At 44.8% G+C, this 22,949-nt stretch overlaps 1 protein-coding gene across 1 annotated transcript in view; it reads left to right on the forward strand.

Annotated features, from left to right (window-relative positions):
- The first annotated feature begins 1,381 nt into the window (after positions 1 to 1,381).
- The window catches only part of ABCD3 (ATP binding cassette subfamily D member 3), a 344,077-nt gene continuing 322,509 nt past the window's right edge, over positions 1,382 to 22,949 (forward strand). The window contains exon 1 of the mRNA XM_078641238.1: positions 1,382 to 1,665. Coding sequence (XP_078497364.1) covers positions 1,556 to 1,665 — 110 coding nt within the window. The 5' untranslated portion in view covers positions 1,382 to 1,555. The remainder of the gene's footprint in view (positions 1,666 to 22,949) is intronic.

Consider the following 22,949-nt stretch of genomic DNA (forward strand, 5'->3'; position numbering starts at 1 on the left):
ATATTTTGGTTCCTCTCTGAGCTTTCTGTTATTGCATCCAGATATATAACACAAAAACTGAAATACACTCAAACCAGCCAGGACTATTGGTTTTGCCAGTGGTTGTTAGGTGTTTAAGAGAAATGAGTAACAGTGATTTTGTTGTAAATAATATTGAAAATATTTCAATTCTGAAATTGTGAGACTGTAAATTAAACATTACTGAGGCCTTGAAAGGGGTAGGGGTCTTCATAATGTCTCAATCTTTCATGTTATAAACACATGGGGGCCTTTCAGTTCAACATTAACATTATACAAGATTAATATGCTACATGAAACATAAAGCAACACAACATCTTGGAAAAAGCTAACACTCTTAGGGAATTCAAAATTAAGTAAAACATGTGAAATATATACACAGGAGCTAAATCTCTGACATGTAACATCCAGCTTAAAGCCCTGACAGAACACAAGCAACCCATGACTGTTTCCCCCCTTATTAGGGCTCATCAGTGTTGTGTAGCCTGGTTCCAGTGACCCAGTGTGCAGGGGACCCACACCTGGGCATAACAGTCCCACTTAGAGCATCATACTGAAGTATACCAAAAGCGAAAAGTGGAATGCATGAACTAGTCTCAGCCAATGGTAATTACATGGGGCTGCATTCCAGTCCACTGTTATATTGCACGCCATGCTACCTCAGTTTGAACTGAGACAAATCAGTCTCAATCTTGGTTCAATGGGCACAGCCCAGCCTGAACTACCTGGCCAATTCCTCCCTGAACTAAACACAAGCAGCCCAAGACCGGTTTCGCCCATATTAGAGATGTAATGCTTGATTTAATCTCAGCCACTAGCAATTAATTACTCAGCCGCGTTTCATGCCACATCACTTTCGACTCACCCATGTCAAATCAGTCTTGATCCTGCTCTGATGGGAACAGTCCAGTCTGAACTGCCCAAGTCCTCCCTGAACTTGAACTCAAGCAACCCAAAATCAATTTTCCCTTTATTAGGGCTCAGGTATGGTCCGTAATGCGGATCAGAGTTTATACTGGCGGCTGAGGCTAATGTAAGCATTTCTTCCATCACCTTGTTTTTCCAAGTTTTTGAGGTGAAGCAGGCTCAGTGGTGAGAACTGGCATACATACACATGTTCCTCTTAGTGTGGGCAGTATCCCTTCTTTTGGTCAAAAAGTATCTTTCTCTTTTTAACTTTCTCCATCCAAAAACGTCAGCACTCCATTTAACTGTTCTGTCTCAAATGTATCTTTTTAGGTGACGCTAAAGGTTATTGTCGAGGGGGCGTGAACTGGCAGGCGCTGTACTGAAGTCCTCCCAGTAGTGTGTATGAAAAGGGCGTAACAGAGACGCTTAGAAATAAGGTCGGGGACAGCATAGGAGGCAGCGCGAGAAGGCGGAGGAAACAAACCCCAGCAGACAGCGGCCTGAGCGTAAGATGGAGGCGGGGCCGCTCCCTGCAGAGGGCGGAGCCGCGGGCGGGGCAGGCGCCGCTCCCAGCATGCTCTGCGCTGCCGGTTCCTCCTTCATCTCCTGACAGCAGCACAGGCCGGACATGGCGGGTTACAGCAAGTACCTGACTCCGCGGAACTACACCTTGGCCGGTGCCGCTGCCTTGGTGCTCTTCCTGCTGAACCAGCGGCGCAGGGCAGCCGCGGCCCTACGGTGAGAGCCGGGAGGAGGGGAGGGTGGCAGAAGCTTGGCACACAGGGTGCAGTGTAAGCGGTAACAGCACCTGCACACTGAGAGGTCAACGAGCAAGTGACGCCCCCTTTAGACATGAAAGACGCAGTTGTTTGACAGGGGCTGTCCTTTAGAAGAGCCCTGGCAGATCGCTGGCAGCCAGCGAGACCGGCACTTGTCTTCCATCCCAGTTCAGTGCCTGCTACAGCCACAGATCCTCTCCGCATCAGACAAGTGTCAGAAACAGCCCCGTCCCTTGCTCCTACCTTCCCCAGACAGTACCAGGCTCAGCTCTTTGCCTCTCCCAGTGCCAGATCCTGCCCCTCGCGTTCCTACTACCTGATCGATCTACTTGCGAGCGCACAAACGCATGTTAATGCATTACAATGCTTCTTTATTTCTGCGACTGTAAGCACAAGTATTGACAAAGCTTAGTTGCTGACAAAATGTCTTCGTATTTTTTAACAATCATTTCAATCTTACCAACTGCAAATGAAAAAACAAATGTGGGCTAGAGCGTAGAAATAATTCCTTGCTGTACAATGCTCACATTATGCAATGACTACGTGGTTCCATAATAATTTCAACCATATTCTAATGCACAAGCTTTACGACATCCTTCAAGGCCTGCTATGTGCCTGACAAAACCGCTCCCAGAGTCATCCTACATACTAGCCTTTTAAACGTGGGGCTGGAGATTTAAACAAAAAATCGGGTAATGTCTTGTTCGCATTGCTTATATTGAAGCAGAGGCAACTTTAGGCGGAAGACATATACAATATTTTTTTTGTATTAAAAATCCGGGACTCTACAGCCTGAATCTGTTTTTATGCCGCACACTTCCAGATAGCCCCTTATTACCAGGCCAGACCTTTGACTCCGCATGACTCAGATCCAACAGCCTCACACACCTCATAACACCTGTCATTCCGTCTCTTCTAATCGTCGCTCTTTATCTTGTTACACAACTGTCTTACTCACAGGTTGCTCTCGTATGTCCTCATCAGCAACATGTGCTGTTCTTGTGCAATGGATGGGTCTCTTGACCAATACGGCCAATAACTGTCAGCACACGGTGCTCATCGAGGAGACTAACAGAACAAGTAAAAAAAAGTTTGAAAATGCAACTCACAGCCAACTTCCCTACATCCTTTATCTAGTGCCATAACACTGACTAAAACAACGTTGTAATGTCTTATGAGAAGCTCATACACAATAAGTGTGTGAGAAGCCATCAAAAGCAAAGGTTTAAAAAAAGTGAATATTTTGGTTTTCGATCTCATTACTTATACAAATAAGTGGCAGTTGTATACGGTGGCCGCTGAAACATGCCCCGAATACATGTGATTGTACTGAAGCAAGTCGCTTATTGAATAACAAATCCTTTCCAATAAGAGTACAATGCTTACAAATCATACACCAACAACGTCTTAAGGCATCCATAAAGTTAACAGCACATACGAATATGTAAAGTCTGTTACTATGCCAGGTAGGCACAGGGAACAACAAAAATGTAGTGGTAGTATGCCTATCTAGGAGCATGACCTTCTCTTAACAAGGAATTCCTTTTATTGTGTTTTATGTTCTAATGTAATAAATGATTGTTATGGTTTTTATTAACTGAACAATACAGTTTGATACCTAAAGGAGCATGACACAGTCTAAGGACAAATACTATTTAATATTAACCTTTAAATTCCACCAAGCCAGCCCATGACTCTGTCATTACCTTGAGGGTGTAGTGCATATACCAACGGCTGGAAAGTCAAGCTTCAGTCCTCAATGCTGGGACAAAGGGCCACTTTCATCGAGATACAGAAAGACAACCTCTGGAATAAGGTCATGTTTCGCCATACTCAAACACTTCACATCTTCTCAGACACCTTATTCTCAGAACACCAAGCCCGCCTTAATGTCCTCTCGTTTGCATGGTATGTTATTTTTATAGCTCTTTCTACCCCTGGCCGGACGCCTGTATACCACAAGCACATGCTAAACGTCTTAGCTTGGCTTCTGCTAGAATGCAGTTTATGGAATGCATAAAGCTGCTGCATCGTGCAGAAGAGCTAACATGTAGCGAACTTGCAGTTTTCTAAAGAGAGGTCAAGTATATTTAGCTGTTTAAAAAAACATGAGTGAGGGTAGCGTAGACAAAGGGCACATCTTATTGCCATTAATGGACTGAAAGGTGGGGTGGCATGATTTAACGAGACTGCTACCACATTAAAGTATCTAGACTGGGACAGTGTTTCACAAACAAAGGACTAATTTATGAAAACATTACAAAACAATTGTTTTCTGACAAGTTGCCAAGTTTGATCCCAGCTGTCCTCCGCACACACGTATATCAGTGTTGGTGCTGCATGTTCCATTGCACCCCATAGAAGATTCTGGGGGGTATAATCTTACTACATACAGAATGACAAGGCAATGAATATAGATGCTGCAGGAATCCTAGTGAAAAGGGGAGACTATGCTGTCATCGGAATCAGACACACAGTCTCACACCTATGACTGTCCTTCACTTCAATCCTTCTTAATGCAAGCCCTCTTCCTACACTCAAAATACAATAATTCATAGAGCTTCCCACCCCCATGAGCCCAAGTCTTTACATTAAGAGATGAACCTCTTTGCATACAACTACCCTCCCCAAGGACACTCTCCCACCCTCAACGTATTACCCTCACCTTTCACTTTTTTTAAAGCGCAGACCCACAGCGTGACCCCCAAGATGTAGTGGCCATTCTTCACTTACCATGCTTCATCAGCCGCCATCTTGAACCAGGATCTAAACCTGCGCATTGCATAAGTGGAGGAAGAGTAGGATTAATTCCCTGCTCATCACAATACAAGCCCACGTACGGGCAATGCACCTTCCGTATATTATAGCTGTAGATATTACCCACTAGAAGGCAAACAGTTCTGCCATGTAAGGAATGTGAAAGTTGTTTAGAGCGGACTGCAAGTAATATCCCAAAGTTGCGAAAAGTATAGTGTACAATGAATGTCAGCAACACTCAACGTGTTCAAATATATTCTGACTGCAAGGCTCCAATCAGAGAAGTATGACTTGCAATACCAGGGCATTACAGGAAAATGAAGCTCATTTAAAATTATATACATTAGAGATACTATGAATTAACAAACTACCATGTCACACCTGAGAGATGTGCATATTCCAAGATGGATTATTTTTTTATACAATCTGAGACATGATCTACAACGCGAAGCCACTGGTGTGCTTCTGTTTGAATTTAATGCCACACTAGTCCTAAACACAGAGCACAGCCATCTTAGAACTGGTCCAACATAACCAGGACCAACCAAAGCACAGCATGGATAGTAATACAGAATTATCGCGCAAATAATGCTTGAGTGCACTTTTTTTTTTAACCACATCGATTATGGCACTAAAGATTTGTTTTTGTAGTGAAACAAGGGAAACCTATTAGTTGAGAGGGACCAAGGGTAAGCAATGTATTATAAGAGACAGCAGTCCCTCCAACAAGGATAGAACCAATGTTACACAGAGCCGTATTGAGATCTGATGATGATCCCCCTATCTTAGTTGGGATCGAAACTTCGTCGACTTGCATCTTGACTCCAAACAGTTTCATTCGGATTTATGTGGAGCACAAGATGTTTCTCTGTATTGTGCCTGTTTTTAATATGCAATTATTGACGGAGTTACTACATATGTAAATGCCTGAGGTATGGGAATCTGCTGCTTTCCAACTTTTTACCCACTGTATTTTTGTATATGGATTTTGGTTTGTGTTATATATTTGTGCGTTAAATAAATATATTGTTTTTCCCCTTAGTGATTTTTGACACAGATCTCAATATGGCTCTGTTTAGCCTTAGTTTTATACTTGTTGAAGGGACTGCTGTCTCTTATAATCTTAAAGATTTGTTTGGCAAAAGACAATGAGCATACGAATCTTTCATAAACACGCACCCCTCACTAGGCTCCGAAATGGTAATGACAGGGTGCGAAATAGGACCAAGAAAATAAACTATTTCATAGGCCTGCTGCTGGACTGGCGGGAGCGCCAATGGAAGAACGGTTTGTAGGGGCTAGGAGAACATAAAAGCTGGTCAGGGATGGAACGAATAGAGGGGGAGGTGCACGGGCGCCGAAGTTTAACACGCATCCAAGGTGTAACGCGAGCAGTGTGCATGTGCACGCTGCAACAACAAACAAGCATTTACAATGCAATGGTCTCGGCATCATTAAAGGTAGAGCTAGTGGCATTGCTCATGACATTTCTTTTTTTTTCTTTAAATCATAAATAAATGGCATTGTCATTTACATTGTCAATACACACCACTCTGCACTCAACTGCACTCACCTGCACTGCACTGCACTCACCTGCACTGCACTCACCTGCACTGCACTCACCTGCACTGCACTCACCTGCACTGCACTCACCTGCACTGCACTGCACTCACCTGCACTGCACTGCACTCACCTGCACTGCACTGCACTCACCTGCACTGCACTCACCTGCACTGCACTCACCTGCACTGCACTGCACTCACCTGCACTGCACTGCACTCACCTGCACTGCACTGCACTCACCTGCATTGCACTGCACTCACCTGCATTGCACTGCACTCACCTGCACTGCACTGCACTCACCTGAACTGCACTGCACTCACCTGCACTGCACTCACCTGCACTGCACTGCACTCACCTGCACTGCACTCACCTGCACTGCACTCACCTGCACTCACCTGCACTGCACTCACCTGCACTGCACTGCACTCACCTGCACTGCACTCACCTGCACTGCACTCACCTGCACTGCACTCACCTGCACTGCACTCACCTGCACTCACCTGCACTGCACTCACCTGCACTGCACTGCACTCACCTGCACTGCACTCACCTGCACTGCACTCACCTGCACTGCACTCACCTGCACTGCACTCACCTGCACTGCACTCACCTGCACTGCACTCACCTGCACTGCACTCACCTGCACTGCACTCACCTGCACTGCACTGCACTCACCTGCACTGCACTCACCTGCACTGCACTCACCTGCACTGCACTCACCTGCACTGCACTCACTGCACTGCACTGCACTCACCGCACTGCACTGCACTCACCAGCACTGCACTCACCAGCACTGCACTCACCTGCACTGCACTCACCTGCACTGCACTGCACTCACCTGCACTGCACTCACCTGCACCACACTCACCTGCACCACACTCACCTGCACCGCACTCACCTGCACTGCACTCACCTGCACCGCACTCACCAGCACTGCACTCACCTGCACTCACCTGCACTGCACTCACCTGCACTCACCTGCACTGCACTGCACTCACCTGCACTGCACTCACCTGCACTGCACTGCACTCACCTGCACTCACCTGCACTGCACTCACCTGCACTGCATTCACCTGCACTGCACTCACCTGCACTGCACTGCACTCACCTGCACTGCACTCACCTGTACTGCACTGCACTGCACTCACCTGCTCTGCACTCACCTGCACTGCACTGCACTCACCTGCACTGCACTCACCTGCACTGCACTGCACTCACCTGCACTGCACTCCCCTGCACTGCACTGCACTCCCCTGCACTGCACTGCACTCACCTGCACTGCACTCCACTGCACTCACCTGCACTGCACTCACCTGCTCTGCACTCACCTGCACTGCACTGCACTCACCTGCTCTGCACTCACCTGCACTGCACTGCACTCACCTGCTCTGCACTGCACTCACCTGCACTGCACTGCACTCACCTGCACTGCACTCACCTGCACTGCACTCACCTGCACTGCACTCACCTGCACTGCACTGCACTCACCTGCACTGCACTCACCTGCACTGCACTCACCTGCACTGCACTCACCTGCACTGCACTGCACTCACCTGCACTGCACTGCACTCACCTGCACTGCACTGCACTCACCTGCACTGCACTGCACTCACCTGCACTGCACTGCACTCACCTGCACTGCACTGCACTCACCTGCACTGCACTGCACTCTGCACTCACTACTCTGCACTCTGCACTCACTACTCTGCACTCACTACTCACTACTCTGCACTCACTACTCTGCACTCACTACTCTGCACTCACTACTCTGCACTCACTACTCTGCACTCACTACTCACTACTCTGCACTCACTACTCTGCACTCACTACTCACCACTCTGCACTCACTACTCACCACTCTGCACTCACTACTCACCACTCTGCACTCACTACTCACCACTCTGCACTCACTACTCACCACTCTGCACTCACTACTCACCACTCTGCACTCACTACTCTGCACTCACTACTCTGCACTCACTACTCTGCACTCACTACTCTGCACTCACTACTCACTACTCTGCACTCACTACTCTGCACTCACTACTCACTACTCTGAACTCACTACTCTGCACTCACTACTCTGCACTCACTACTCTGCACTCACTACTCTGCACTCACTACTCTGCACTCACTACCAGAGTAGTGAGTGCAGAGTAGTGAGTGCAGAGTAGTGAGTGCAGAGTAGTGAGTGCAGAGTAGTGAGTGCAGAGTAGTGAGTGCAGAGTAGTGTGTGCAGAGTAGTGCACTCACTACTCTGCACTCACTACTCTGCACACTCACTCTGCACTCACTACTCTGCACTCACTACTCTGCACTCACTAGTGCAGAGTAGTGAGTGCAGAGTAGTGCACTCACTACTCTGCACACTCACTCTGCACTCACTACTCTGCACACTCACTCCTCTGCACACTCACTCCTCTGCACACTCACTCCTCTGCACACTCACTCCTCTGCACACTCACTCCTCTGCACACTCACTCCTCTGCACACTCACTCCTCTGCACACTCACTCCTCTGCACACTCACTCCTCTGCACTCACTACTCTGCACTCACTCCTCTGCACTCACTACTCTGCACTCACTACTCTGCACACTCACTACTCTGCACACTCACTACTCTGCACACTCACTACTCTGCACACTCACTACTCTGCACACTCACTACTCTGCACACTCACTACTCTGCACACTCACTCTGCACTGTGCACGCCGCTGATATCATTGAATCTTCCACCACACTTTCTAAAACTCTATAGTCAGAAGCATAATAGGCACAGAACCAAAAGAAGGGTAGACATTGCTTAAAATAATCTTATTGTATTTATGAGAAGCAAAAGCGAGACTGTGAAATGTGCTGAGAATCAGTTTGTTAGGAATCAACAGAGTGGAGTTAGAGAACCAAGAAATAGTAGTTTAGAATCCGGGTTAGAAGGAGTAGTAATCACAAGCTGAGGATCAACGGGCGCGAAACAGCGTGGTGGGCGCGCACGACGCAGCGTGGGCGTGCACATCAGCTGAAGATCGCCGGAGAAGACACGAGTCTGCCTTCTGCCGTGACTGACCCGATGCGGAGGGAAAGAGCCCGGTGAGTGGTGGGGGGGGGGGGGGCGGCAGAGAGAGAGAGAGAGTGTGAGAGTGTGTGTGTGTGTGTGTGTGCGTGTGCATGCATGCATGCGTGCGTGTGTCTGTCTGTGTGTGTGTGTGTGTCTGGCGCATGCCTGCCTGCCTGCCTTTGTGCGCGTCCACAGACCCTGGTCGGCTCGTCCACCTCTCTGTAGTCCCTTGCTAGCTTACTAGGCGACAATAGTTCTCGTTGCCGAGACCTAAAAAGGAGTGCACAAACGGAAAAACACTACATAGACAAGTTTCAAGTATTAGACCAAAACTTCAGAGAAGGGAACTAGATGCGAGAAGGAGGAACATGTAAGTAAAAGAAACCACATAGAAGCAAGCTTTTCAGAACGACATGCACATTAACCAATCAGCAGCAAGGGGTGGAATGAAGGCTAACATAATGAATACAGCATATCTCGAATAGACGGAGAATGCGCTGCCTAGGCTGGACGTAAAAACTGAGGAGGATTTTGGAGAGTTGTGCCTCAGAGCTGCAGTTTGTCGCATAATTCCTGGATTCAGGGCTAGCCATCAATTGAATGACTGTAACTTTTAGGCACCTAAGCTGTACTCTAGATGTCTCCTGGCAGTCTTCTTCTAACTCAGTTTGCCCGGCTAACTCCCTTTGTGTGCTGTGAATTCTGCTTTCCCTCATGGGTAGTTGTGTTCGCTCCTTGAAATTCCACTGCCCTCTCTAGATACTGTGTACACCCTGTATGATGAGCACTCTTTAAAACAGTGTTTTATATTTTTTCTGTCCCCTAAAACAGCTCTCCTTGTTCTGTCACTGCTCAAACACTGCATCTTGCTCTTCCCTTTCGGTATCAGATTACCACTTCTTTTCCACCTGGGTGTACAGTTAATACATAAACCTGACCTGTATCAGTTTTCTTACTTGATCCTTGGACTGCAGTCTGTGACCCATGGCAGGCTCCATACCCCATTGTTAGAAAGAAGAAACAAGCAACAAGCCAGGGTGTCTGCTACTGGTTGATGAGGGCCTTGCTTTATTTACCTGATATCCACAAAAATACATGTATATCCAAAAACACTGTATTGGAATCACTTACCCAATCAGCGGTTATCAGAAAAACGTGGCACTGCTCCTGCTGTTGTTGCGGATTCTTCTCTAACACTCCAGCCATATAAGCTTCAGCCTAGCACGAATTACATTTTTATTTCAGTAGGTGCGTTTCTGGTTATATTTTCGCTTGCTCACTTTCATCAAATAGACTTATTTATTATTTATTTATCCTTCATGCTGTCATTTATTTATGTTCGTTCCGCCTTCCCAGCTTTTCTGAAACCCTAGCATAACGCCTTAAAGCTTTTGCTTTACCACGAATGTTATTAACAGGTAGGCATCTACATTTAAATTCCTAAACAATAGGCACAAGTTTAGATTTAGTTCCACTCACTTGAACAGCACATTATTCCTATGTAATACTCTTTGATGGGAAGCATCGTGTACAAAAGTGCACTAGAAAATTAATGTCTATATCCCTGGCTACTCCATTTACCCCTTTATTAAATTGTGTGACCCTGAAATGAGTCAGAAGCTCTGCATGTGGCTTTTCACTGAATAACATTCCCCTTTTGCCTAAAGCGATTTATTCAAAAACAAAGTTGGCAGTTTTTTATTTGTTGTATTATTTCAGTGTGACGTGATTAGCATTAGTAAATAGTAAGCCAGACAAAACCTAACAATAAATTAAATTCAGTCGCTTACTGTAGGTAGGGTCTGTTAAATCATACAATGCCCCCTTCCAGTGGCATTGGTTTGTTTGCTTCCTCCATGCTTCTTAAACGGTTGTATCATTGTAAAGATCAGTTAGAGTGGGACTAAAAATCGAGCTTTGTGCAGGAGGGGATTGTTTAATATAAGAAATCTGCAGAATTCCAGCATTTTGCTGGGCTGGTTGGACCATTGATGAAAGCCTTATGCACTGGACCATACAAGTAAGAAGTTTTCAAAATTATAACTCCACAAAATTCTTAAGTTTGGAGTATGTGTAATAGCAACATTTCAAATGCTGTCAATGTAATCCTCTGGGAAAATATTCCAATTTTTCGTGGGAAAATACACCCTACAATAAAACCCCATACGCTAACATTTCATGAATTGTCAGTTTTATGAAATGTGCAGAACCGTAGGCAATCGGTTACCCATGTTTCAAAAATATAAATGCGGGACATGGATGATCAGATTATATCTACTTGCTTGAAGTGTGTATAGTGTATGCATGATGTACAGCCTTGTGTACCATAATGGTACACTCCTTATTGTGAAACTGCCTTTCTTGGCGGTTCCCTGGACAGTTGATTTTGTTTGCAGTGTTGCATGTTCAGATGTTGTGTTGCTCAGGGGCTCGGATCACCAATGTACAAAAAATGATCACAGTGGCTTATTACAACAAGCATTTGCAATGCTGTAGGTCTCGAGTTTGCGCGAGTTTGAGCTATTGGCATTGTAAATGACAGAGCCTTTTATTTATGTTTTGTTTTTTAAAATTTTAAATGAAAGGCATTGTTATTTAAAATGCCAATAGTGTAAACTCTCGCAAATGCGAGACCTTTTTGCATTCTAAATGCTTGTTTAAAAGTGTGTGTGTGTGTGTGTGTGTGGGGGGGGGGGGGAGGGGGTTGCAAACAGAAGATAGCAGAAGGAACACAGATGGGGAGGTGTGGGGGAAGGAAGATTGAGCTTGCAAGGGTGGGGAAGCAAAAATGATGGTGTGGTTGCAGAAGGGGCATGGAGGGCATAGGGAATCAAACAATAGACCAAGCAATGTGGCCGCCAGGGGGAGAAAAGCAAATGAGCGAGAGCCACGTTAAACTGGGGGTGAAAGCACGCCCTTTACAGGTAATCTGAGCCGAGGATCAAAGCGCACCGAACTGCCACTTTGGAACTGGAGAACTGCTCAGTAAAGCGCTCCAATACCTTCGTGTCGGGTTTGACAAATATGCGCGGGGAGTTGGCGGGGCTTCAAGTACATATCCAATACAGCATGGCTCGCAGAGCAGCGCATGCGCTGGCCAGATTCGACCTTAAAACGTCCAACATGTTCTCCAGCAGGTAGAAATTCTCCCCAGTCAAAGGCCACCTTTTGGCATAAATGTTGTAAACTCGTTAATGAGCAACTCTCTTAAGCAGAATTACTAGAGGTTGTAAGATGACATGTTATTGATTAGGAAACTCTAAAGTACTGTCTTAAGTCTAGGTATTTGATGAAGACGCTGCCATAGTGATGCTCCTTTCTTTAAAAAAACAACAAAAACATCTCTTGCTGAATAAAAAGTAACACTTCCGTTGCTCAAGATTTCAAATGTGTTTACTGAATTATCATACCACAAGAAATCATAAATCATGCAGGAGTTCTTTATGTATGAGTTCTGAGAGAGATTTTTAAGTGTTGAATGGCACACCCTTCTTTTAAAAGCTTTTATCGTGTACAATCACTCCTCCTTCCCACAGTGGGCTTTATAAGAGTCATATACTGTAATTTTCAAACATGGGAAGTTTGTAATTCTTTTGGAGAATAAAATCAGTAGATTCTCCCTTTATTGTAACTACTGTCTATATGATTTCCCAACACACAGGCACACCAATGTCTCGTTATAACTGATAATTTGATGGAGGGGCTTCCATTGTATGTCTAGGAGGGCCAAACTCATTCTCAGGTTATGCACGTAAGATAAGTGTATATTCAGTGACTAAATTTAAGTCATTTACATAGCCTGTAAACTTCATAGAAGGTACTTTCTGGCATTTATGATGAATAGCCTCCGTGCTTAATTTGAGCCAGTGGCTGCATGTGGGGGCCTGCAGGCACTCACTTTTGGGGACCAGCAAGATTTTTTCTCGTCAGACTTTTACTCTGAGCAAGACAGAGAGAAAAACACAAAAGGGGGTAAAAAGAGGAATTGCAAGGAAAAACTGTGAGAAAGGGAGTAAACAAGGATGAAAAAGAACCTACAAGAGTGAGATAAAGGGACAACGAGTGCTTGACGGTGGATCGAAAGAGACATGAGGTATAGTCAACACTACGCAGCCTTTGTAATGGGCATCCTCGATATTTGTAGCACCGGTCGTGGGCTTCAGAGTACATTGTGGAACCCGCCACTTATTGTTTTACAAATTAAGTGCTGCCAGCCTCCTCTAATGGCATAACTTAGAAATCGTTCCAAGATCCGGCACACTGTATTCATGTTAAATAAAAAAAAATAGGGAAAAATGTCTGGGGGTGATGAGAACTATCGTAGATCAACTTCATTCCCTTCAGTTTCACTGACAAGCTGTGATTAATTGGCCTAATGCGTGTGCTCTTGTAGTTTCTTGGTGTGTCCGGTCACTGTGTGTGTGTTTTTTTTTCTTTTTTAAATATATTTGTTAAGCCATGTTGTACAGTAGCGCGAATGCAGTGCAGCATGGCTGAAGGTAAAAACAAAAAGAAAAGCACTTTTTGACGCGGTCAACGCTGACTGCATGATGTCCCCTTTCAGCGAAGCTGTACAGCTTTCAGCCAAGCTGTACAGCATCCGCGCTACTGTACATGGCTGAAATAACATTGACAAAGCCTTAGGCAATAGATCTTGTACAGGCTGGATCCTTTGGCTTTGCCAATGCCTGTTTTTGTGTGCTTAACTCAGTGTTCTGGCTAGGTCTTAAGATGACGTGCCCATTTCTAATAGTCAACAGTGTTGTGCGTGCTGTGTCACGGCTAAGCCCAGTTAATTGAGGAAGACACATCTGATTGTTAGTATCGGGCATTAAAATGGTGAGGCCGTGCAACCTATATACAACGTAAAGGCAAGCTGCCTCTCAGTTGTACTAATTCTTTCTGATGCGATGCGTCCTAAAGAATTCCACTTTGTAGCCTAGGGAAATGGCCAGGGGAAAAATCCTATTGTCGGCTCATAGGCTCGCTGCATTTCCCATTAATGAGTTCATTCAGTAAACCCAAGCCTCACAGAGATCTCATTGAGTCGTTCTGCGGTTTTCTTTAGGACAAAGGTTGATGAGATTACAGGACTGGCAGCTTGTCCCTATTTGTACTCTGTTTTCAGTCATTTGTTAATGGATTGGTGAAACTTGAGGATAATTATTCTTAATGCAGGTTTTAAACATAAAGTAGCATTTATTCTGTGTATTTGTTTGTTTACATGGGAACGTGACGCAAAATCACAGCACAGGAAAATGTACATAGTTATATCCTTTGGTTAACTCGGTACATTGTGCTTGCCTATTGGTTACAGCAAGATGCCATCAATCTACTTTGGGGGCCTTTTCAAAGCAGGTAGTGCTCAAATGTCTAAAATAAAGAGCCTGACTTGAGTACGTGCAAAAGCTTTTAGTGGGATAATGGTGAGATTTGCATTTGTATTCGTAGTTGTGCTGCCCACAATAAGTTGCAGAGCTTGTCTCATGTATTAGGTTCCTGATGCAGACAATCGCGCTGTATTTGAAGTTGACTAGCAGGCAGGCGACTCCTTTGACCATGCCAGTATTTAAGCCCGTTATTGAACCTGGCTACGTTTGTCTAAAAACACGATATTACCGGTAGACTCTAACAAAGTTGGATGTTTCCCCTTTCTAATTTTTCCTTCTACTGAACTCTGTCTTCGCGATTCAGTATTCCAGAGCTCTGCAGAGCAAGTATTTAATTCAGCACCTGCAGAAAGAAGATGTATTGTGTGCAGTAGAGATATAAAATTGATGTTTATTTTGGCTTTATTTACTGGTTTAGAGGGGGTAAAAAAAAGCATGAGAAGGGTATGTCATTCAGCTCTCGATTAATGTTGGCTGGGGCGTGTCCTTGTGTTTTTTTTCATTTTGTTCTAGCTTGGGGGTATGTGTCAATACACTTCCTCTGAATTATTCAATACTGTCGTTTTGTAAGTTTATTTTAAGATGCTTCCACAAAACTGTTGTACCGCCACACCATATTTGCCCAAATACATGATTTCTTTGAATCTTGGTGCCTATTGGATCAGCCGTCCGGCCACTGACAATGACCATATGGGTTGAATACCAGAGTCTGCAAGGCACATACCATCCTCATGAACCACCTGTGAGAATCCTTATATCCTCTTCGTTTGCCACTCATGTGGAAATGGCTGTACTGGCTCAGGAGAGGCGACGAACATCACATGGTCGATGACTTTCCACTGTTTAGGATGTTGCTTGTTAGGGGCAGAAATGGGCCTCATACAGTTGAGTCCAAGAATCATTATCCCAATTTAAAATCAGACGGGTTGATAGTATAGAAGCTGTTCCTCTGCAACTGTGACACAGCTGTTGAAGTTTTCAGAAGCTGCTGCAGTTGTATATTATGTAGGCGGGGTAATGTTTCACTTGATTTGTTGATTTTACTGTAATGTGTGGCGGCTGGTGTACATGGTGTGCTTTGAGTGCTGTGCGAATTTATTACAGCTGGAAGGAGATGTCAACTTCTGATAAAACAAAGGATCAGGAAATATTCCAATTCGACGATATCTAACCCACAAATGTGAACACAAACACGCAAACCACAAATTCTGCGTGTCTGTTAACCCATAAAACTCGGAGGGCAATAATGCCACCCATAATGCTGACCAAAGGATAACTTAAAGCCCAAACACAATAATACTAACTCACACCTCAACGGACAAATACTCTTTCCACAGTGGGCAGGCCCCCGATTGATAACAGTTCACCACACTCATTGAACAACACTGACCATTACAAGTCACTTTTCAATAAACCTGTACAAGATAGCAGATGAATACCCTATTCCACATGGGTGATATAAGCCTGTACAAGATAGCAGATGAATACCCTATTCCACATGGGTGATATAAGCCAATCAAATGCAGTCTCCAGTTTGTGGTGAATACTGGAGACCAGGGCATGAAGGTACCCAAAATTCAACAGTACTTCGTGGCCATACTAATGGCAGTACTTCAAAAACATAAATCCCAGCTGTGCAGCAGCCAGCAATGAAGGAGGAGCCACGTAATCTCTCCTCTCAAACCACATATATCACAACAAGCTATGGAATTGCTAGGTGGATGTTAACCCACTGCATTTTCTGCTCAATAACAACTGACTATCAATCACTAATCATCTTTCAACTTAACAAAACACCTTTCTTCGACGCCATGAGCCCCCTGCATGTTTTTCCGCACACAATGCCCCTACCTACTTAGGGGAAATCAACTGAAAAATGACTTATTTTGTTGCTAACAAAAAAATCATTCAATCATCATGGTGCATAGTCAAATGTACATCTTAAAGCTTCATTTGCTTAACAGTATAGAACTAAGCACTAATAGGAGTTGACTCGGGAGTTGGTGCTTCAACTATTCTCACCAAGGCCTTTTTACCAAAGCAGTTCATGTCACCTTATAGATAGAGCTCCCTAATAAATAAAGTGATATACTGTCTCACTCCTGTAAAATGAAGCAAAGTGAATACGGATCACTGGCAGGTTGCTGCTTAACGTTTTGTATAATTTCTTGCCTGTTTGCAAAAGGAGGAAGATAGATTAAGGTACAGTGTCCAATATTGTGAAAAAGTAGAATAGCTGAATTACTCCATCATACAATAGAGTGGCAGCAGACCCCAAAGATGCCCAGTCCTACATCTGTCGACTCTAGTGAGGTTATTACACATTAGCATCAACCATGTGCTCAACCTCTGTGTCCTATGTGCGGGTATACATCTAAATACAAAACAAGGCCTGCAGGCATGACCTAGCAAAAATGTATTTTTTTTTTTTTAGTACTTTGCAAAGTATAAAAGCTGCGCACTCTCGCAACAACATCCTTAAACCTCAATGATAGTTTGAAACATATATATATATAGTTACTTATTCTAGTGACTGTAAATCTCCTCAACTGCTATTATTTGTTAAAGCAAGTAAAGCTTTCTTCTTACATACTACATTCGTGTTCAACCATGTCCTTACTCCAGATGCAAGTATATCAAATACTTAAGCCACAAAGAGTGCCGAATACATGCCAAATTCCTAAAAAGTGAAAACAAACCTGCAGAAAAGAATCCAATTTCTTAAACTTTCTTATATGTTGAAGGGGTGTGAGCTCATTTAAAATAATGATCGCAGTCTTGTCAAGGTGAACCGCTAAATTCTCCTAATAAACCTGTACTTAACTTTCTGGTTGCCTGGAACAAAAGCTGTCAGGCTTCACTTGAAGGCAATTTGTAAAGTATTTACGCAGCACTCAAACTGTAATAAAGTGAAAACACAACACAAGAAAAATCCAGAACAAAGTAAAAAAAAAAGTAATTTTTATGAAATAAAATGATAGAAAATCCAATATGTAGAATCAGAGAAATGAATGTTTTAGGCTTGTTTTAACAATAGCACCAAAAAGCAGAAAATCTCTGTTGCAGTTACCTGGCCACGCTACACTGGGTCAAAGTCAAAAGTTCAGGCTGACCACGATGGAGCACAGGTCAGATACAGGGTTCATCCCTGTAGAATATTTGACTTCTGACTTAGAAATCTTTATGGAAAAAAGTGGATCATCAGATGGGCGAGCTGGATCTGAAGCAACGTTCGGCAATCGCAGGGTCCTGGTGAGGTCCTTGAGGAAGGTTGGAAAGCTCCAGTGGATGAAGTTCCCGGTCTGCGCCCAGGAAGGCTTTAACATCGACTGGTTGCTGTTCGGCATTGGTCCCAATAATGCTCTCTACATTCGGACATAGAAACTTTTCTGGAAGTCCGATCTCCTTTATTGTAGCAAACCAGCTAGTTGAATCTCATCAGTGACTCAATGTCAACAGTTTCAGCTCGATGGTGGCCCTGGTGGTTCTCTGGAGGAAAAGTTGGCCAAAAGTTTCTAGGTCCTTGCTTTTGCAGTGTGGGTAGGAGGAGTGCACTTTAACACCAGCCAGGGGTCTTAGACGTGAGGAGCACCAGTTGGGCGTGAAGTTTCTCTCCAGCACATGCCGACAGTAGGGTCCAGCGCAGGTCCAGTTGGGACTGATTAGTTGGGCAGTTGCAGGGAGAGAAATCTTTGGATGCCTGTTGTATCCCTGTATCTTAAACAGGAGTTCAGCCAACTGACCCTTGGAGTCACTTCTGTGGTCCTGGGTTCAAGCCAAGCAGGTCCAGTCTTCCTTTGGATTCTTCAGATAGCAGGGCAGTCATTCTCCTGATCTACACAGATACAGGAGTGTTCTTAGAGGAGGTCACTGAGTTCCAATTTTATGTCCAATGCCGGCGGCAGGTGGAAGCCAAGCCTTTGTTCACCCCCAAAAACTCTACACCCACTGGATTTGGTGCCTGCCTGACTCTAGAGATCAAGGACAGGCAGACACCGATGTGAACTGAATCTGCCACTAACAGGGTATGCACCCTTTAAAGCTCCGACTGGGGCAGAGTACCACCCCAGGCTATCCTGCCCAGAAGAAAAACATCCATCTCCACACCCAAGGCCCTTTGTGCACTGTGAGCAATGCGCAACACTCCAGGGATGCCTTCAGGTGTCTGGTGACAGCAAACACTATCAGAGTCAAAGTTGATTTAGGCTGAAAAATGATAACTTTCTAAAAGCATAATTTCCAAAATAGTTCTATAAAATTCATCTTTACCATTACGCTGGATTTTAAACTACTATTCAAATGAGTCTTTGAATCTTGTTTCTAGCTGCTCCCAAACTGGAACTAAGAATGCTAATTTTTTATATTTTAACTCTGTGTTTTTCTATGAGAGTGCTAGCCTTGCCTCAGTGAAACCGACTTTGGAGGTTTTTCACTGTCAGGACATGTAAAACTTTAAATATACGTGCCCTACTTTTTAAATACCATGCACCTTGCCCTATGGGCATTTAGGGCCTTCCTTAGAGGTGACTTATAAGTACTAAAAGGAAGGCGTAGGCCTAGCTAAAGGCTTATATTGCCAGCTCGAAGTGGCTGCACGGGCAGTCCTGTAGACATGCTGTACATCTCTACATTAGTGGGTGACACAATGAGTGCTGTAGCCCACTTATAACTTTACATTTACAGGCCCTAGGTACATATAGTGGCATATACTAGAAAGATAAAAGTAAACTAAATGTGCTAGGGAAACTTGGATTGTTAGAGCTTTGGACTGACCCCTTGAATGCTGTATTCCCTACAAAGGAAAAATTGAAGGAAAAGTACTGGGAAATGGTATTTACATTAGAAACCTCAAAAGGTCTTTCAACCCACCTTACAGGTCGCTTCCTCAAATTCAAGCCCCGCCCAGTTTTTTAAAGATATTGATATTTGATTGAGAGTTTTTGACCGTAAATTGTATTTTCAACTGAGGGTGGGTGCTCTTCCAACCCGTGAATTTACCTCTAGCTGGGGAGGCTCGAGTAATGATAAATGTTGCAAGTGCATAGACCAATGCGAAACTGTGGGGCATATACTATTCTTTTGTCCCATGTATTCTGTGCCCCGTAAAGTTTGGATAAAGCCCATTTGTAGGGCAAAGGGCATCAGGAGGCACGCAGTTGCCTTGCGAATACTGTGTTCAGATCCTGCCCCCCCTATATCCATAGCTGTTGCGAAGTTCTTGGGATGGGCCTGGCGAATCAGTTTGAATATACTGCACCAAGGCTGTAATGAGTGACAATCTATTACACTTAATGATTATCAGGATCTGTCGCTGCAAGATGCTTTGTCTATTAGAATGATGCTATGCGTTTCCTCAAGACCGTAAATTCAGTATTTTATAATTGTAAATGAATTCATGGTCGTTTTTTAGATAATTTTAAAGGTGGTCTTATGGAATTTCTTATATTCGATGGTTATAGAATGATTTAATTGTATTTTAAAATTTTTAGATTATTTAAAAAATTGGTTCTTAATGTATATTGTGTAATGTGCTTTTATGACTTAAGTGTCGAATAAAGTTTTGTGATTGGTAGATATATATGTCAACTTTTCCATGTTTCAAAGGGAGAGCACAAGCCTTTTACCACTGGTTAGCAGGAATAAAGTGCACAGAGTCCTATGGCCTACAAAAATGGGTTTAGCTATACAAGGCAAAAATCTTTAGGAATATCCTGCAAAAGATGGTAATTTCCAATAGTTAGTTACAATGTTCCTCAGTTGCAGAGATTCCAAAACTGGGTTACTGGAACCTAGATGTATGTATACAGATTTGCCAGCTCACTTGGTGGGGCTGTGTGATGTGGTTTCTGCATTCATCACAGGTCCACTTTAGCTCGAAAACCTTGCACCGACGACGTTTCCAGATCTGGTGTGAATATTCTGCACTTCTGGACTGCAATTAAAACCAGCACAGCACATGGGAAGTGGCTCCAGATTATTTCATTCATGCTATTGGGTGGAGTAGGGGTTTGGTGTCATTTATTTTGGACAGTGCAGTACGTCCATAGTCCCACTCTCTAAGCTGATGTCCCATCTCCCTTTATGATCACACATTGACATTTATTCTTAAGCATGCAGGTCTGCAAATATACTTGAATATGTATGTAAAATCTCCACTCTTTGCCTCCATTAAAGCTGTTTATTCTTACAAGGCTCTCCTCCAGACCCTTGGTGGAGTGTGGCTCATGCTAAGCACTGGTGGTGCTTGTCCTGTGAGAATATCCATCCATTCTGCGTGATGTATAAGAGGAACACCTTTTGCTCAGCGTGATGAGGTCAGCTTGGAACCAGAAGAAGAGGGCGACAAAACCAAGGAGACTGCCGCGATAGACCAACCCGAAAGGGAGGGGCTCGGTCTACGTTCGCTTGTGTGCTGGGAGCATCATCGCTCAAGAAGGTGTCGGAAGAACTGTGCGGGAGGGGAGGAGTTCAACCAAAACTGAAAGAGAATTGAGTGAGATGAGGCTTGGAAAAAAACATGCGTACCGGCGCTCGTAACGAGGAGGTTTGAGAAGTCCCAGAGGGAGCCGCCATCTCGTGGAAGGAGGGAGATGCTGGAGCCAAGGCACACTCACAGAGCACTGCTTCTGAGGTCGGTTGTTAGACCTGGCACCATTGGCCTGGGTCTCCCTTCCATTTTTGCTGTTGCCTCATGTATTTTTGCTGGTGTTAGATGTTTTGGGCACTGTGCCACTGCTGTCCATTGCCACAGTGAAAGTGCTCCCTATAGTAAATTGATGTATTAATTAGTGGTTCCATGTTTGGCTATTTGGTTTGCTTGTCAGACCCTATTCTAGTGCACTGAGTGTGCCCAGGGCGTGTAAATCCAAATGCTGCTGGTGGGCCTGCAGCACTGGTTGTGCCACCCACAGAAGCAGCCTTGTAAAATGTGTTTAAAGTCTGCCATTGCAGAGCCTGCGTGCAGTCTGGTACTGTCATGCTGACTGGCAAGTGCACCCACTTGCCAGTCCCAAACCCTCCCTTTTCTTCGTATCAGTCACCCCTATGGCAGGCCCAAGGGCAGGGCGCATTGTAAGTATAAGGCAGGACAAGCCTTGATGTGTGTGGCATGTCCTGATGGTGAATTACAGCCATTTTCGTTTTCACTGTTGCAAGGCTACCTGTTCTCCATAGGCCAGAATGGGCTCTTAGAATTATTACAGTTTATAATCCTAACTGACTCAGGGAACATGGTAGAAATTCGAGTTTAGTATGCCTGAACTCAGAATAATAAAATACCTCTTTTAGTGAAGGTGGTTTTAACATTCTGTGTTTGAAAATACCACTTTTAGAAAGTAGGTATTTTCTTGCCTAACCTTTTAAGCATGCCTCTGCTAGGTTGTGTATTCCTTGCCTGGAGTTTGAGTGACGGGGCTGGGAGATTCCAAGAGACAGGATGAGTGAGCCCAGTGGTGAATAGAGAGATCTGCATCTAGATGGAAGGGAGGAGTTGCACCTGAACCTTGAATAGGGCTGTGCCTGCCTTCCACAATGCTGGCTCCACCTCCTGGGGTACGGCTGATGTCTCTGCCCTGCATACTGAAAGAAAAGGAGTCCTGTCAACAAAGTGCTGCAGGACTGTACTTGCCTTCCACAATGCTGGCTCCACCTCCTGTGGGGTGTCTGATGTTTCTGCCCTGCACTGTGAAAGGAAAGGAGAAGTCTGGTAAACAGAGTGCTTCAGAACTGGTTTGGACTGTGCAAAGGCCCCTCTCCCCTCAGAGAACAAAGGATTTTGGGGTACAAGTATTGGGACCCAGATCTCAAGCAATTAGATCACTTTTGGACAAACAAGAAGAAACCTCTGCTGAGGAGAGGAACCTGACAAAACTGAGGAAAGACTATTCCTAAGCTGAAGTGCTGCTTAGGGGATTGGCCTGCAGTGGTTGCCTTACTGCGAAAGAGAGGAGAAAAGAACTTTGTGTACTTTGCTTTCAACTTGTGAAGGATCTCCAAGGGCTTGGAAAAGAGTTGGCCTCCTGCTGAAGTCACCGGGACAACAGACTTCAACCCCCAGCTCCCTAGAGTTCTTGTGGAAGTGCCTGCTGCTTTTTTGGGCCTTCTGAGCAACTGCGTGTCACAAGGAGCTGGAAGCGTCCCGCAACGAAGAGGAAGCGTGTCGCCGTCGCTGCTGCTGCCTGCCTTCGCACTTCTGAACAAGGGTTGCCACTGGGGTTGTCGCACTGCACCGTGAGAAGAGTCTTGCAACGAGGTAGAAGCGTGCCGCTGTCGCTGTTGCTGCCGTCTCACTTCTGAACAAGGGTGTCGCCTCTGGAACTGTCGCACTGCACTGCATCGAGGAAAGCGCCTCTCATTCCCGAGAAGCGCATCGCTGTCTGAGCTGCTGCCGTCGCATTTCTGAACCAGGATGTCGCCACTGTAGTTGTCGCATTGTGAGAAAGCTTCAAGCATCGTGGGAGTAGAGTGTCGCAGCTGAA

This window comes from Lissotriton helveticus, chromosome 1_1 (genome assembly GCF_964261635.1).
Source record: "Lissotriton helveticus chromosome 1_1, aLisHel1.1, whole genome shotgun sequence".
In the NCBI taxonomy this organism is placed as follows: Eukaryota; Metazoa; Chordata; class Amphibia; order Caudata; family Salamandridae; genus Lissotriton; species Lissotriton helveticus.